Source organism: Equus caballus, chromosome 18 (genome assembly GCF_041296265.1).
Source record: "Equus caballus isolate H_3958 breed thoroughbred chromosome 18, TB-T2T, whole genome shotgun sequence".
Taxonomy (NCBI): Eukaryota; Metazoa; Chordata; class Mammalia; order Perissodactyla; family Equidae; genus Equus; species Equus caballus.
In genome coordinates this window covers 3,457,543-3,474,412 of record NC_091701.1, presented here as the reverse complement: position 1 = coordinate 3,474,412, position 16,870 = coordinate 3,457,543, and the positions used below count along the sequence as shown (strand labels likewise).

The following is a 16,870-nucleotide window of genomic DNA, read 5'->3' as shown; positions in this document are numbered from 1 at the left end:
CAACTGCAGAGATAGGAAGAACAAAGTCCAATATAAAAATCTAAAACAATTTCTGTAAAAATGTTAACATACCATATAACATGAATACTTCAAGACCCTACTACAATAACTTCTTCAAGTAATGTGCTTTAGACATAAATATTAACTCTTTTCTCCTCTCACAATATACTCAGATAATTATTTACATAGGAGAACCTACCATGATCCAGTCTTTTCAGGAGAGCAGAAGGAAAAGAGCCTTAAATAAACTCATCCTCAAAATAAGGAATCACAGATAGAGAAAACAGGCGTCCATACGTAAAATGGGTCCACATGGTCCTTTGTATGATTACGTGAGATGTGCGTGAAGTGCTTTTAATAACTAAAATATGCTGTTAGTGGAAGGAGTTATTTTGCTACAGGCTATTTTAAAGGAAGCTGGGTATGTCTGTTTTTCATCTTGGGGATAACAGACAGGATTTTGTGAAATGTTTTGTAAAACACTGTACAAATAAATTAGGTCCATGAATCATAAACTATGTGATTTGCCAATTTTACTTTAATAAGTAAAATTATTTCCAATAAAAAGCATCAGAGATTTTTCAAACACTCAGACTTTGTAAATACGTCTTCACAGAGTTCAAAAACACACTGCTGAACCAAAAGATCTTTGCAAAGGGGTTTATCTCATTTATTAAAAACCAAAGTCAAATGCAGTCAGGACGGGATACACAGGGACTTAACACAAATATTAATATTCTTTTTCTTAAGCTACGTGTACTCAGGGGTTCATTTCCTGTCCATCAGCGCTATATTTGAAAACTGAAAACAGATCTTACCTCCTGAATAAGTCTCAGTATTAACTCCCTACATCCATGTTGTTTTTACATGACCTAGTATACATCTTACAACCCATTTACAGTTTGAACTATTCACTGTGGTTTAATTTTTCTGTTGTTAAATGTATGATACATTGAAAATCTATAATCTATATGGACAGTTTTAAAGAAGAATGGTAAAATGAATTTGAGTACCTAAATTAGTTCCTTCTACCCACACCCTTCTCCTCTCTCAAAAAAACTTTATAATTCTCTCATCACAGCTCAGGAAGACATTATTACATCCATGCTGATATTACTTTTAACACAAAAAAGAGGCAGTTTAATATAGTGGTTAAGAACATGAACTCTGGAGCCAAATAACCTAGGTTCAAAATCCCAGCTCTAGCTCATACAAAACACATGACCTTGGGCAGGTTTACTTAACTTTTCGTACCCTGGTTACTCATTTGTAAAATATGGAACAAACGGTATTCATCCCCTAGGGTTATCGGGAAGATTAAATGAAGTACTTAGAACACACCTGATACACAGTAAGTATAATGTGTGAGCTACTGATGTTAAAATCAAGAAGGTAAAACAAACCTAAGCATACTGAAACTTGTAAAGTGGATTCTTTTTAAGAGTATTATTCTTCTTGGTAAAATCTACTTCAGTATTCTTACTGATTCTCTATTTTCAACCTTTCTCATTTACATTCCAGCTAGTCCTAAGCAATCTGCTTCTAATTCTACACGGATAAAACTATACTTCTAATACTATCATGACTCTTTTCCCATATTATCCAACACCTGAGGTTTGTGAAAATATCTTATGTTCCCCACTAAACTTTAAGAAGCATGAGGGTATGGGTCATATCTTGTAAAAACATTCTTCTATCTATGGTAGCATGCATATAGTATATGCTCATTAATTAAATAAATGGATTTTAATGGCTCTATTTCAATTGGAGTCAAATGCATAAACATCAGTAACCCAGGGGCTCATTTAGATTCATGTATTCCTGGTGCTGAAATGTTATTTTAATCCCAATCCATAAGTTGAGTGCTGTACTTCATACCAGAAAAGAACGATAAATGTGTATAAATTATGCTGACCTGCATACACTTGAGTAATAGGTGGACAATATACGGTATTTCTCAATGCTGCAGGATAGTCGATTCCATAAGTGTGTGTTTTTCCTAACTATGGACCCAACACCACAACCTTTTGAGTAGTAAATCTCCTGACACTAGATCTATGCCCATTTTAACCTTAAAAATACTAATTACTTTCTCTTAATTTCCTTTTTCCAAGAAGCCCAAGAACATTCTCAGAAAGGACACTGAAAAGTAAGTGTAGATTCTGCACTCGGTAGTGCAGTATTGTGGCTGCGGTCCACGTGCAGAAATCCTGTGTGTTTACAGGTGTGAGACGGTGTCAAGAACACATGACAGCAGTCTCCAGATACTTCAAGGGCTGCCATGCAGAAGGGAGCAAAGACTTAATCTCTCACGGTCCAGAGGGCAGGACAAGTTGTAAGAAGCAGATTTCTGATATAACAAAGAACCTGCTGAAAATTTGAGCTATCTAAAATTGGAAAAGAGAATCATGTGAGGAGTGAATACTGTAGCACTAAAAATGTTTGTGAGCAGAAGACTTGTTTTCAGGAATGATGCAGAAAAGACTTGAGCAATTTGTAGACTTAGACTACATGATCACAAACGTCCCCTTCAATGAAAACATTCCTGGATTTTCTGAATACTTAATCCCAAGTGACAGTTTGATGCACAATACTAACATGCTACAGGAGTATGCTTATCTACCTGATCTTACAGAGTCTATGCGGCCTACAGGAACATCGTCCCTTCATACAGAGCAACTAACATTTTGGAAGGGGGAAGGGTCTATTCCTAATTGTTTGACTTGGCAATCCAACTTTCTCTTACGAATAGAGCTAAACTAAGCTCAATTTTAAAACTTCTAAAATTTAAAAATTTTAAATTTTAAACTAAGCTCAATAAAATTTTATTTTAATAATTTGGCATCACCCCTTGAGACAACTAGAATTCCATCATCCCCGATCCCCAACCCACAAAGTGAAGGAGAGGAAAACTTTAACAGCATTGGTTTCATTATTTTGTAATCATGTCTCAACTTCAGAAAATTTAAAAAAATGAGGAATGACAGAAAATGGATAACTGGAATCTAATAACTCATCTACTACACCAGACGTCCTATCAGAACTACTACTTGGGTGGTATAATTAACTTGGTTCATATTTGTTATACTCTTCGAGGTACTAGGAAAAAACATCATGACTATAAAGCAAGTAGAATATTTTTCAAAAGGAAGCAAAAAATACAAATAATCTAGAACATAAATCCTAAAAGTGCATGGAGATTCATTATACTCTTGTGCATGTTTGAAATTTCCTCAGTAAAAACTTCAAAAGAGCCCACATAAAAAACAAAAATTCAACTCTCAGTTAACACTGACATAATATTGGTATAATTTTTAAGATAGGAAAGAAAAGGTAATGATTCAGCATCTTCTTAACTTTACCCAAATTCACCTAGACTCAAATCTGAAAATATTTAACTAGTAGTTAATACCTTACATAAACTCTAAATTTCAGAGAAAAGTTCTTAAGCACTATTTAGAAGCAGTTTCATTACCAAAACTGAGTAACACTTCATTGGAACTTTGGATTGAAAAACGTTATCATGTAGCAAGTTTTCTTCTTCTTTTAATCCAAGATGCATAGTGGTCTTATATTAGACTTCACAATTATGCTCCCAGTCCGTTGTAAAATTAATTGTTTTGATACTTTAGAATTGCTTTTACCAAATAAAGTTATTTTGTTTCTTCTGTATTTCTTAGGATTTTCAAAGCCTAGAAAAAGTTATTTATCTTATTTCTGTTTAACACCTAAGACTTCCGTAATAGTGAGGAAAGATGCAGTATTAGTGTAGCATTAGGCTAGGAGTCAAACGCTAAGATTCGAGCCCTGGCTCTCAACTTATTTTACCTTAAACATGTCACTTAAGCCTTCTGGGTCATGGTGCTCATGTATAAAATAACTCAGACTAGATGATTTCAAAGACTCCGTCTAGTTCCAAAGTTCTACAGTATTATGACTTTCACAGTGAGTACACTCCTCCAATGACAGGTTCTATATCCTTATGCTAGCTATCACGATATACTACTGTGGATGAACCCACACAAAATGTGCAAACTCAGGAATGTTTAAACAAATGTGATAGAAACAAAATACTGGCTTGAAATGTGGGTTAAATATCAAGAGTATTTATTTTGTTGTCTGGAAAGCACCGACACTATATGCTGGAAATAAAGCTCTGAAAAGTTGTAAAGTATTCAAACTTCAACCAAGACAACCAACTGACTCTTGAACAGAAAGAAAAATCTCTGAATAGTAATTTCTTAACACCCAATGTCTATGGCACCCATTCTCCCACCCTGCATTTATGTGTCAGAGGAAGATGTTATTTTTATGGCATATTAAAATCAAGACTATGGAGTAGAAGGTACTCTTTGTTAAATCAGTACAGGTTCAATTAAGCACTTGAGAAACTACCTTTCTAGTTAATAATAAACTAATGTGATTTAGGTAGAAGCTTAAATGTTTTTGTTTCAATGTTTGTATTGCATATGTAAAACACACAGTTAATTCCCTAACTCTCACACCACTAAATTCACATAAATGGTGTTATTGTACTATTAGTATTTCAACAGCCTCACTTTATGAAGTATAAAACTAAGCTAATCCAAGTGAAAAGATAAATTTCTTTTGTAGGATGGAGTAATTTCATAGGCCTTAGTTTATAATTAGGAAATCAATAACTCAAACAAGGAATCTCTCCAAAATTTAATAACAGGTGGGCCATGTAGTACAAATGTGGCATACTAAAAAAACCACCTGCTTTCAGAAACAGCAATGTAAGTGCAGCTATTGATACCTCAATTAATTCATACTGTAAGAGGACTGTCAGGAGAATGTGCATTATCCAACTAAAACTATAGCGTCAGTATGCTGGAGAAAGCTGTCCTGGGTACAAGACAGGAAAAGGAACAGAGCCCTCAATGATGCACACAGACAAGCAAGGAACTGAGGGCAAAAGGGAGAAGAAAGGGAACGCTTGTATTTAATTTACAGCTTAAAGAATTCAAAGATAATATTAGTAGTAAAAATATACAAAATGATTTTGAACCTAAGAGAGCTCAAGTTTCTTAAAAGAGCCTGACTAAGATGATGTATATGTAAAAAAACTGAATGGAGATGTAAGCTGGTATTGTGGTATTGTGATGATTTAACCACAAATGCCTTCCCTATTTAAATATTCCAATCAGTACTGTTAGTACACGTACCTCGGAGAATTCTTTCCTCATGGCAACGAAGAAAGTCCCAGATTCTAACAGTGCCGTCATCAGAGCATGTAGCAAATTTATTATCCGTGGGTGAGAAACTGTTACATGAAGACACACAGCAGGGGAAAGAAGTCAGCATTTAACAGATTATCTGTGCTTCTCAGACAGGGAAAAACAAAAACACTGTGCTGCGTTATAAACAGGAGAGGGAAGTATCCAACAGTGCAGAAGCCCTTGAAGAAAACGCTGTCAGCTAACAAACGCATCTCATCAAAAGAAGAATTCAACAGAGTAGTTGCTTGAGTTTTCAATCATCAATATTCAGAGAACTTTACGAGTGTATCATTAGTACTAATGATCCCCACACTCCCCACCGTACAGTATTTCCTATCGTACCAACAGAAAACATGGAGCTGATTTAAGTATAGAAAACTAAGTAAATTCTATTTTTGCAACAATATTCCTGTGAACAGTCTTTTAAATCAAATAGGAATACTGCTTAAAAGATTAGCATCAGCTTCTGCCTCAGACTCTTCACAAAATGGTAAGTTGAAAAAATTTAGGCAGGCTATTTAAAGACTGGTTGCCAAACATCCCTACATATGATGTTTCTCATTTATTTAAAAGGTCTGTGAAAACTTTCACACCTTCTCCCCGGCAAGCTATCCCATGAATGAAGCACCTTTTGAGGAAAACCTAAACATAGGGACATTCAGACTGTGTTTAAAGCCAAAGGATCTGCCACAAAGGAGGGAGCCATTTTCCCCTCCCTCTAGTGAAAGACCATCAAGTTTCTCAGCTGACTCTAAGAACTCCCTTGAACTTTTGAATCCCATGACTACGAAAGCACCAACTGTGAAAACTCAATGTATGGGTAGGACACTAAGTCAAAGTCTTTGAAGAAGCATGTTTATCCAACAATTTTTGTTAAGATTCTGAAAGTAGAAACAAGTGACTGCAGTGGATGATGTTTCTATAAAGACCACCTCCTCCCACACGTGGGTGGCACAACCATAAAGAATGCTGCTTAGCTTTATTCTGAGGCTGCAGCAATTCTTCAGGCTTGTTTTTGAAGCTTTTTTCCCCAGTTTAACTAATGTATCTCATTGATATGTAAAAATATACAACTCACTGAAAATATTTTAAAGTCCAATTATTACACATTTGCATAACTGATGTTGTCAACAGTGAATCAGAAGAAGAGTCCTAGAGTCTTCTTGACAACGGTCTCCTTACAGTTTCAAAGCTTGAGGAAGCCATTCATTAATCCATTAATGTTTGCCACATCCCGAGTTACTTGTGAGAGTTTTAGTCCTACTATGCTTTCCTTTTGAAGTCATGGCATAACCAAGCCAACCAGGTCTTCACTTAAGCCTCTTTTTCTTGTATTTTGTGTGAACTCTGAAGGTGTTTTCTGTAGGCTTTAGATTTTATTCAGTTGTATAATTAAAGACTGAATTCTTTATTTGGAATGAAATATTCTTGTCTTACACAGTAGGTAATAAAAAGGAATAACGTATACACATTATTAACCATAAATGAAAAGAGAAAACCAGTGCAAAATGCGGCAGACAATACATCTCTAACATATTGCAAAGGCTGATACCACGACAACACTACTTCAGAAAGGTGCCAGCAAAATGGTGAATGTGAGAAAACAAAGAAAAATATTGTGTTTATAGGGTGCAGAAAGTTTCCCAGAATCTGACAGAGCCCATGCATCTCTGCACCCAGAATACACTCAGAGAATAATTTAACCATGACAATAGGGACTACAGAAAATGGTATATTGTGTATAAACCTGGCCTCTCTAATCGCCTCCTTATGTGCCTGGAACATCTTGACGTTGTTCATGTTCGACTGCCAATATTTCACATATCCTCCGTGGTCTGCTGTCAACATCCACATGTCATTATGTGACCAAGTCATGGCCCTCACTGGACTATCGTGAGCCTGTGAAAACATAAAACATTTGTAAACATTATATAGAAGATGAAAGGCTTTACAAGAGCATGTATTAACTCACAGCCATTTGTCCAATTGTAAGTTTAAAATGCGAATAAAATGCCTATATCACAAGTTCTTTACAATACCACAAGATGATGCTACCACCTGATGATTACTATTACCTGTAATATTGTTTCAAAATTGAAAGTGAGTCCATTCCACAAGGTGAACTCTCCACTAGAAGCTCCAGTAACCAACCGTCTTCCTTCTGGAGTCCACTGGGGAAGGAAAAAACACAGGTTATACAAGGTCACAAATCCTCAACCTTAACTACTTTTAAAACACTCAGAAAGTCTTTATTTATAAAAGATCCAATACTCAACATTAAATAGATGACACTGACTTTCACTTAAGTGTAGCTTAGATCTACAAGCAAGTACTTTGGCAGAAAAGAACTTATATTAACACAGTGCAGGGAAAGCTCTAACATTTTATTTTAGCTCATTAACTAAATTAAAAACAGTAAGTGCAGTGACTCCCTGGTTAGGTTATATACACCTAAAGACTCTAAAGAGCATTCCAAAACAAAATATGCAAAGACCTCATTTTCCTACGATACATGGCAGACTAACAAATAAGATGCTCAGTCACCAGAAAAACTCAAAGACTGAATGAAGGATTTGGCTTATTGTAACAGCTAGTGGGCCAACTGAAGCAGAAAAGTTACTGTGTTTTATGAAAAAACAGTGTAACAGTAAGTACCAATTTAAGGACATCAAGGCTATCAAACTTTTCCTGGCAACTAAATCTAATAAAAAAAACTTTTTAAAGCTCTCCTCCACTCACAGTATCAAGCAGTGACAAGTCTTATCCCGATCTCCTCTTAACAAAATGTAATACAAGAGTCATGACTAACACTACACCAAAATTTTAATATCACAATTTGCATACTGAAAGGAATCTGCGACATAAGATTATCAACTCAAAACACAACATACTTTTTCCTTACTTTTTATTTTCAAGTTTCTATGACAGATTATATGCTCATTTTCCTTACAAGATGTAAATATGTGAAATGTCAATATAACAATCCTATTTTTCAAAATAAAAATTGTGAAACAGTTGAGAAATACAGGTGTGTTTATAGGAACATCAGTATGACATACATAAAATGGAGACTATTTGGTAAATCACACAGATATATATGACAATCCAGCTTTTTACTGCTTACCTGCAGATCATGATTTTTATTATTATGAATAGAATCCTCCTACTTTCCTAGTTTCTGTTATCTGCTATGGATCCCAACCCAGTAAATACTTCAGGCAACCAAACTATAGACATGGGACCCACAGTCTTCACATCTTAACACCTTGTAATTTGGACCATGCCTCTACTATGTGCAAAATTTCTCCTAATACCTTATATTTTGACCCCCAAGTGAGATATTTACCCATCTAACAAGATACAGGATATAGAATGCTCAGATTTTATTCATTTCAAAAAGGTTTTCTGTGTTACGCTAAGAAGATATTAAATCAAGTGCACATCATATTCCTCTACCAAATTCGCAGGCAAACAAAATCATACTACATACTGGTTAGCTCTACTGAGACAAAAGCCATTGAAATAAGCGTTCCCTTCCTGATGTTTCTACTGCTTTAGGCCTCTGAAGCAAACAGGAGACCTAAGACTGACTGCAACATTTTTATGGCGCTCAAGCCAGCATCTCTTCCAGCCCCTTTTGGTTCTCTCTGCTGTGTCTGCCACAATGTTTGCCATGACTGTCTTTTCTCTGTTCCACATTTTATTTTCAATTCTTAATTGCTCAATTTTGGCTATTAACTATCCTACATTTCTGGACTCAATATACTGCTAGCCAACAAGTACATTCATACTTAGCAAATCACAAAGAAAAGGATTATACTATTATCTATAGGAATATTAACTGATGCCTGGGACACAGAGCTGGGAAAACTTTATTTCAAATTCCTTCAAATTTTAATGTTTTGAACCATGTCAGTGTACTATTTACTTAAAAATTGTCTTTTAAAAATTCCAGCGAAAACATATTCTGTACCTATTATGTACCTTCACGGAGCTGACAATTATGATCTACCATTGGTCTTCAGCTCTTCTCAGGTGTTTTCCTTCCTAGTAACACCTAAGAGTCTTTACTCACATTGAGATGCTGCTTTCTAAACAGCAGCAAAAGCATTCCTATTCAAGAACAAGTCTGAGACCTGCTGTCATATATATCCAGGGCCAGCTCAGAGGGAACTCTACGGAAATTGGAACATGAAGAAAACAATCCAAAAGTACTATCTTACTAAATGTGGATATACTAGATAAATGATTGATTATTCCAAAATAAAATTATTAGCACTACACTGATTTTTTTATCCCAGACATATATTTAAAATGTTTAACTTTCTTTGTCCTATTAAGTAAGTATACTTGCAGACTAACTCAGGCTTAATTTTTCCAAAAATTATACAACAGAATACTTACCCTAACAACAAATACTGGACATTTGACTTTATTTGTTGATGTTCGAACAAATTTCGTTGTTACTGCATTCATAGGATTATTCAACATCCCTATAGGTGGGACCAGCTACAAAAAAAGAAAATTGGGTTTTAAGAGCTCCTGATTATGCAGGGCATAAACCAGGGACATGGCACAGTAACCATTTCAACATTTAAAGACAAATTCAGGACTATGAAGGACTTTCAAACAACTATTATAATAGGTTATAGTCTATATTAATTAAATGAAGAAAACTGAGATACAGGAAAGTTAAATGCCCACTATTGCTAAGCAAACAACAAAATCAAGTACTAGATTTCCCTAATTACTTCTCAAAATAACACAATTAAATATGTTCACAATAATCCAAATTTAAAATTAACTTTCCTATTACACAGACCTCGAGGCAGTGCAGTCTTTTGTTGGACACTGCTTTAAGCCTCAAATCAAAAGTTCATCCATCACTAGATTAAAAGGAATATTTAAATTGAAATAAAAAAATAACTGTTGGGGCCGGCCCAGTGGCACAGTGGTTAAGTTCACATGCTCCACTTTGGCGGCCCGGGTTTCAAACGCTGGTTCGGATCCTGGGTCCAGACCTAGCACCACTTGGCACGCCATGCTGTGGCAGGTGTCCCACGTACAAAGTACAGGAAGATGGGCACAGTTGTTAGCTCAGGGCCAGTCTTCCTCAGCAAAAAGAGGAGGATTTGTGGCAGATGTTAGCTCAGGACTAATCTTCCTCAAAAAACAAATAGTAATAACAACCCATGGTTTACACAGATATGTTATATTATCCCTTTAGGAATGTTTTATTTTAAATTATAAAAATGTAAAAGGAAAAGTCCATGTTTAAATTCGAGATCACATATTTTTAGGTTTAAAGGCCAAGCAAAGAGGTTTTTATTAAGCTAGTATGACATATCTTATACTTACATCATTATAGTAACCTGCATCAGGCTGAATTGCTCGCATATCTCTCTGGTCTCTTTGCCATATTCTATTCTGTTAAAAATTTAATAATTAATTAATATATGGTCTAATTATACTCAACTTGAGACCAAAGTAATTACTAACAAAATGTAAGCTTTTATTAAATGAGAAGAAAACAGGATTAAAACTTTTTCATTATGTTCTAAAACACAGATAATAGTGGATATCTTAGAGACTTCCCCTTATCTTACTGACATTGCTTAGACTTTCTCTCCTCTCTTTACACACGTTATCCCTAACCGATCATCCAAGACGCTACTGACCCCAAAACATTCTCACTGACCATACCGCAATAAAAAGGAAAAGGATAAGGGGTAGGCAGACATCCCCACTTCCTTCAAAGTCCTCAGCACAAAACAATTCTGCATATCTTGCCCTTGGTTTTCGTAATTCCTCTCAAACTCTCCTAATCTAGTTTTCCAACTAAAATACCTGGGAAAGTCTAAATCTATCTTCACATCTAAATCAATCTTTTTCTCGTATGTGCCTGCAACATACTAACTATGCCCAATATGAAAACAGGTCTTTAAAAACAAGTCTCAAGCAATGAAAAGCAGACAAATTTTCTTTGTAGGACGGAAGAGCAGACCAAAACCCAATTAAAATAGAAGGGGCTAGTAATCAAAGCAGGTCACAGAGGCTAATTCCTAGGATAAAACAAGAAAACAAAGACTTCAAAAGGGGAAAAATGTGTGGGGCCAGCCTGGTGGTGCAGCGGTTAAGTTCGCACATTCTGCTTTGGCGGCCCGGGATTCACCGGTTCAGATCCCGGGTGAAGCCACAGCACCACTTGGCCAGCCATGCTGTGGTAGGCGTCTCACATATAAAGCAGAGGAAAATGGGCACGGATGTGAGCTCAGGGCCAGTCTTCTTCAGCAATAAGAAGAGGATTGGCAGATGTTAGCTCAGGGCTAATCTTCCTCAAAAAAAAAAAAAAAGGGAGAAATGTCGAGCTGACAAGAGGTTTAGGCAGATCCCTACTCTGCCTTTATTCACCTTCTCAGAGTTGCTTTCACCCTACAGAACTGCAGTTAGGTTCTGAACCCTCAAGTAAGTAGAGACACTTTTACTTGACTATAAGAGCAACCCACCAAGGGAATGGAGAGCTCATGTTCCAATGCCAATGTCTCCGATACGCCAAGTTGCTATTTTGAGTATGGATATTCTTGTAGAAATATTCCTATGTCAATAGTCTCTTAACATTTTATATACACTGTGGGTTTAACAAGTGTCTTAAGGTTGGCATAGGGAGTAAGTATCCCCTTTTGAGATTTGTTGTGAACCTTTAGAACAAAGCCTATTTTTAAATTGGAGTCTAACTTTAATAATTTTTGAGATGATGATTCACGCACACACAGAGCAAAAATAAAAGTACTGGTGATAAGCCCCATCTGAAATTCCACTTCATCCAACTAATTCAAGAAACAGGTATATTCATTACTCTGAATTTTAAAAACTTTCTTCTTTTTAAAAAAACAAAGTTTGCTTATCTAAAACACATTAACTGGACTTACCTCCAAATACTTAATTACAGATGGATTATAGTCTATGGTTTTTCGGTTTACTGCTTTTCTCATTCGTTTTCCATCAAAGGTAAGTTGTTGCATTGCTTGCTGTTGTGCAAAATCAGGTCGCTTATAAAACAGTTGTCGAGGCGCCTGGTGCTGGAACCTTGGCATATGGAAAAAACGAGGAGGAGAACCGATTTCTGTAGCCATGGTGACGCTTTCGTTCTAGGACACTAGGGTAGGGAAAAAGTAGTTTCACTACAAATATCAGCACTGCAACATTGCCTGAAAACATTTTTAAATGAACTTTTTGTACATTTCTCTTCCTTCCTATCTTATGCATCATTTCTAGCTTTTAGTCAACCTATTTACAAACTGAACTATTAGATTTAATGGCAGAGACCAGTTACACATTTGAAAAACAGCAATTCACAGAATAAGTGCTAACAAGCATTTATTGTAAAATTCAGCCTGGTGGAAGGAAAATCCGCAATTTATTAACAGTTTAGGATGAGTGTGTTGTGTGTTGTGCATGTGGAGGGGTGGGGGAAGAAACCTGATTGTTGACGTTTTTTAAATAAAGTTAAGTTTATCATAAGACCCCATTTTATGCAAGAGTCACTAAAAAATTTTAAAACCCGAGGTTAGTCCTTTTAAATTTTCTAGGATTAGTGTAGAAAGAGGAATAAACTATCTTATTTTATATAAATGCTAAAAGTATGTATATCTAATTTCAGGCTCAAAATAACGACCACAGAAACTTACTCCTCAGTATATTTACTTACATATTTATATAGGACACATTAAGTTAACTTCTGAACAGAAAAAAATATTAAGAGCTGACAGCTTTTCAACTTTAATGCTCTCCAATTAAACTTACATTCCAATAATACAAATATGTATGGTTTAAAAACACATTTTTAAGCATATTTTAAAAACCAGACCACGAAAAACACATAAAGGGTGTTGGAAGCATTTCCACAATTTTTTTTGTTTGTTTTAAAAGCAGCAAACACTGTACCCTCCATTATTTTTTTATATTCTTACATTTGCCTTTCCTCATTCAAGACAATAAATAAAGGATCTGAAAAGGAATTACGATTTCCTCTCGATGAAACTGTTCTTAGTACTACTTCCTTCACCCCTGTCACTTTAGTCTCTCAGGAAGCCATTTCCTAACGGCCACAGGGAGGAGGAGGGAGAGGAAAAGCGAAGGTCAGGGGAAAGAGAAGTCCTGACTGTCACGGTACCAAAACAATGCGACAGAATACCAACTTACTATATGCTATTTCCACTGCTCGGGAGCAATCCCAGAAGGTCTCCGAGAAATGTTAATTTGTAATGAGACAAGAAAGAGTCTGTCTCTCTCAGAGCTGTGTGTGAATTAAATTAGAATGTACAAAATACAGTAAGCATTTGACTCAGTAAGATTGAAGGAATCTGTTTACTCAGCTATCCCATGAATCCAACTGAATTTCAGCATCCAGATTTCAACTAATGGCTTCAATTCAGATGTCTAGACCAGGAATTTTAAAAAGATACACCTTTGAAAAGTGCATTTTAAAATTACTATTTTTTTCACTTTTCAATTATCAACTTTCTAATTTTATTAGAATAAAATTATTCTAATAGTCCAGTTTCAAATATTATTGATATCCAATGAGAATAAAGATTTTTACACATATCAAAAGAAGCTTAAAAATTATTCAGCCAAACAAAAAAAGGAATGAAGTATGACACATGTTACAACACAGATGAATCTTGAAAACATTATGTAAGTGAAAGAAGCCAGACATAATTAAGGTCACACATCGTATGATTCTACTTATATGAAAAACTCAGAACAGGCTAACACACAGAGACTGAAAGCAGTTTAGCGTTTGCCAGGGTGGAAAGGAGGAATGGGGAGTGACACTGACAACATGGTTTCCGCTGCAGATGATGAAAATGTCTGCAACTGGACAGAGGTGGTAGCTGCACAGCACTGTGAATGTACTAAGTGGCACTGAATTGGACACTTTCAAATGGTTAAAACAGTGAAATTTTATGTTATGTGACTTTTACCTCAGCTAAAGAATGGGGAGTTTAATCCACTGAAAGAAAATTTTAGATGGAGGGTAGATGAAACATTAACTGAAAGCTGATGGTGTTGAAATTGGGTGATGTGTATATGGGTACAAAGCACTAACCAAGAGCTAACTCAAGGATCTACTGTACAAATATGAGGAAAATGACTGATTTCAAATGCAAAACAATCACTATGTTTTACTAACATGCTTGAATAATTCATATGTTAAAGGTATAGATGGGAGAAAATATCTTTCCATTTACAAATTTATTGAGTAGAACTTGTTCTGAAAAAAAAGCCCTTTAATTTTTTCCTTAAATGGTCAAGTACTACATGTTTTCCAGAAATAAAGGTCCAACATGAACAAAAAGAAGGGGAAAAGTACCATTACATTCTTTTTTTTTTTGAGGAAGATTAGCCCTGAGCTAACATCTGCTGCCAATCTTCCTCTTTTTTGCTGAGGAAGACTGGCCCTGAGCTAACATCCATGCCCATCTTCCTCTACTTTATATGTGGGACGCCTACCACAGCATGGCGTGCCAAGCAGTGCCATGTCTGCACCCGGGATCCGAAGTGGCAAACCCCGGGTTACCAAAGCAGAACGTGTGCACTTAACCACTGCGCCACCAGGCCAGCCCCAGCACCATCACATTCTAACACAAGATCCAGCCCTAAAATAAACCAAAAACAAACCTGCTCACAATACAGTGGCCAGTCTTCACAGATGCCTTATATACTTCAGCTTCACTTCCTGCAAACTACTGTTACTTGCCCAAAGTTAAAACAGAGCCTCCTAGTGGCTGTTATGGGCTACGTTGTGTCCCTCCATAAATTTCTCTGTTGAAGCCCTAATCTCCAGTACCTCAGAGAGTGACTGTGTCTGGAGACAGCACCCTAATCCATAGGATTGGCATCCTCATATGAAGAGGAGATTAGGACACGGACACCTACAAAAGGAAGGTCATGTGAAAACACAGTGAGAAGACAGCCATGTGCAAGCCAAGGAGAGAGGCCTCAGAAGAAACCAACCCTGCTCACACCTTAGTCTCAGACTTCTAACTTTCAAAACTGTGAGAAATAAATTTCTGTTGTTTAAGTTACCCAGTCTATAGTACTCTGTGATGGCAATCCTGCCAGAGTCAGAGCCAAATACCTGGACCTCCTGCCTATCCCTCAACATGGGTTGCTGGAATAGTTCAGCAATAATGATGTTACAGCTTTCTCTGACTTGAGATGGCAGAAAACTCGATATATGAGGCTGGAAAATCAGTGACCCAGATAGAAAGAACCATCACCCAAATCATGAAAACTATCCTTCAGGCTTCACTCAGGACTCTACTTCAAGGAACTATATATATAACCAAATGCAGAAAAAGAAATAAAGCTTTTTCCTTCATACAAATAATTACTGTGATTTCTACTCACTGCAGTATTTACTTGAACTACATTAACAGAACATCACAATTTAAACTAGAAGTCAGGTTTGTTCCCCAAAGCATATTCATCTCACATATGCGGTGGAGGATGAAAGAAGGAGATAGAGGGGTTGCGGCGGGGGTGGGCAGAGAGAGAGAGAAACTGAGAGAAGACAATTTGCATATGGTTATTAAATACATACTAACAAAAAAAAACAAACTGCTAAGGAAAACTCTTCACCTGAAACATTAAATTCATGTCTTTCTCGTACACATAAACCTTCAATGTTTCAAGCAATCAGCACAATTTTATGAAGTGCCTACTGTATATTACACTCTGCACCAGGTATCACATTATCATTCTGATTCACTGAATATCACTTCTAAATTCATGGAACGGATTTCAGACTTGGTGGTGTTTGGTCCCCTTCTCTATTTCTCCCAAATACAAAGACTCCTGAGGTGACAAAAGTTTGCAGCATATCCTTAGCCTTCCAGCTTTCAACTACTCCCTGTGGAGTCGTCTGTGGAACTAAGCAGTATTCCCAGACTTAGTTCTCCAACGTTTGTGTGCACAAGTCCATACCAGCATTATAATTCTGCTTCTTGTCCCAGCTATTTATAATGTTAGCCATATGATATTGCCAAAATTATAGTTGAATGTAGGAAAAAACCATAAATGCTTTTCTTAAAGAAGTCATTACAAATTTCACATTGTAGAATTGTGCTAAACAATAGCTCATTTTATTGAACCTAAACCTCTAATTAAAATAATAAAAACTGTATACACATAAGTGCTAACAAAGCCTCAAAAACTGGAGTAACAATAGTTGAATGAACAGGAAGGGATTCATGAGAGAGGTAAGACAAATTGGAAATTAAACAGAAAGAGTTATTAATATAGGATAATTAGGAGGCACCACCAAAATCACTGAGGCAGTTACTGGTTACTAGCCACGAAGATACACACACCTAAGAATTGTTAAAAGAGCTGAAAAAGCCCTGTGGCATCGGGAAGCATAATGAGAAATGCAATTCACTTCAAGAATTAATCAATGAGCACTAACTACCTGACAGGCATTGAAGACAGACACACACAAACACACACAGTCTGCTCTCAAGAGACCGTCAGATTATCAGAACAGAAGAGCTCAAAATGGAAACCACGTGTGAATCTCCTACTCCATTGAGAATCTACTGTTACAGGCAAGAGGGATGTAACAG

The 16,870-nt window shown here is 36.3% G+C and overlaps 1 protein-coding gene across 10 annotated transcripts in view; it reads right to left on the bottom strand.

Moving 5' to 3' along the window:
• Window positions 1–16,870, bottom strand: part of WDR33 (WD repeat domain 33) — a 96,305-nt gene that overhangs the window by 49,639 nt on the left and 29,796 nt on the right. For 8 of the 10 annotated variants that reach the window (XR_011428654.1, XR_011428656.1, XR_011428655.1 and 5 more), the window contains 6 exons: window positions 12,170–12,396; window positions 10,599–10,667; window positions 9,645–9,749; window positions 7,316–7,411; window positions 6,988–7,139; window positions 5,187–5,284 (listed from right to left, as the gene is read on the bottom strand). Coding sequence is in view for 7 of the 10 variants with exons in the window: in XM_001504935.7 (XP_001504985.1) it covers window positions 5,187–5,284; window positions 6,988–7,139; window positions 7,316–7,411; window positions 9,645–9,749; window positions 10,599–10,667; window positions 12,170–12,373 (724 nt within the window). In the remaining 3 variants the exon portion in view is untranslated. Of the gene's footprint in view, window positions 1–516; window positions 2,388–5,186; window positions 5,285–6,987; window positions 7,140–7,315; window positions 7,412–9,644; window positions 9,750–10,598; window positions 10,668–12,169; window positions 12,397–16,870 lie in introns of those variants that run through there. The other 2 variants (XM_023622642.2, XM_070242250.1) reach the window with 1 other exon arrangement.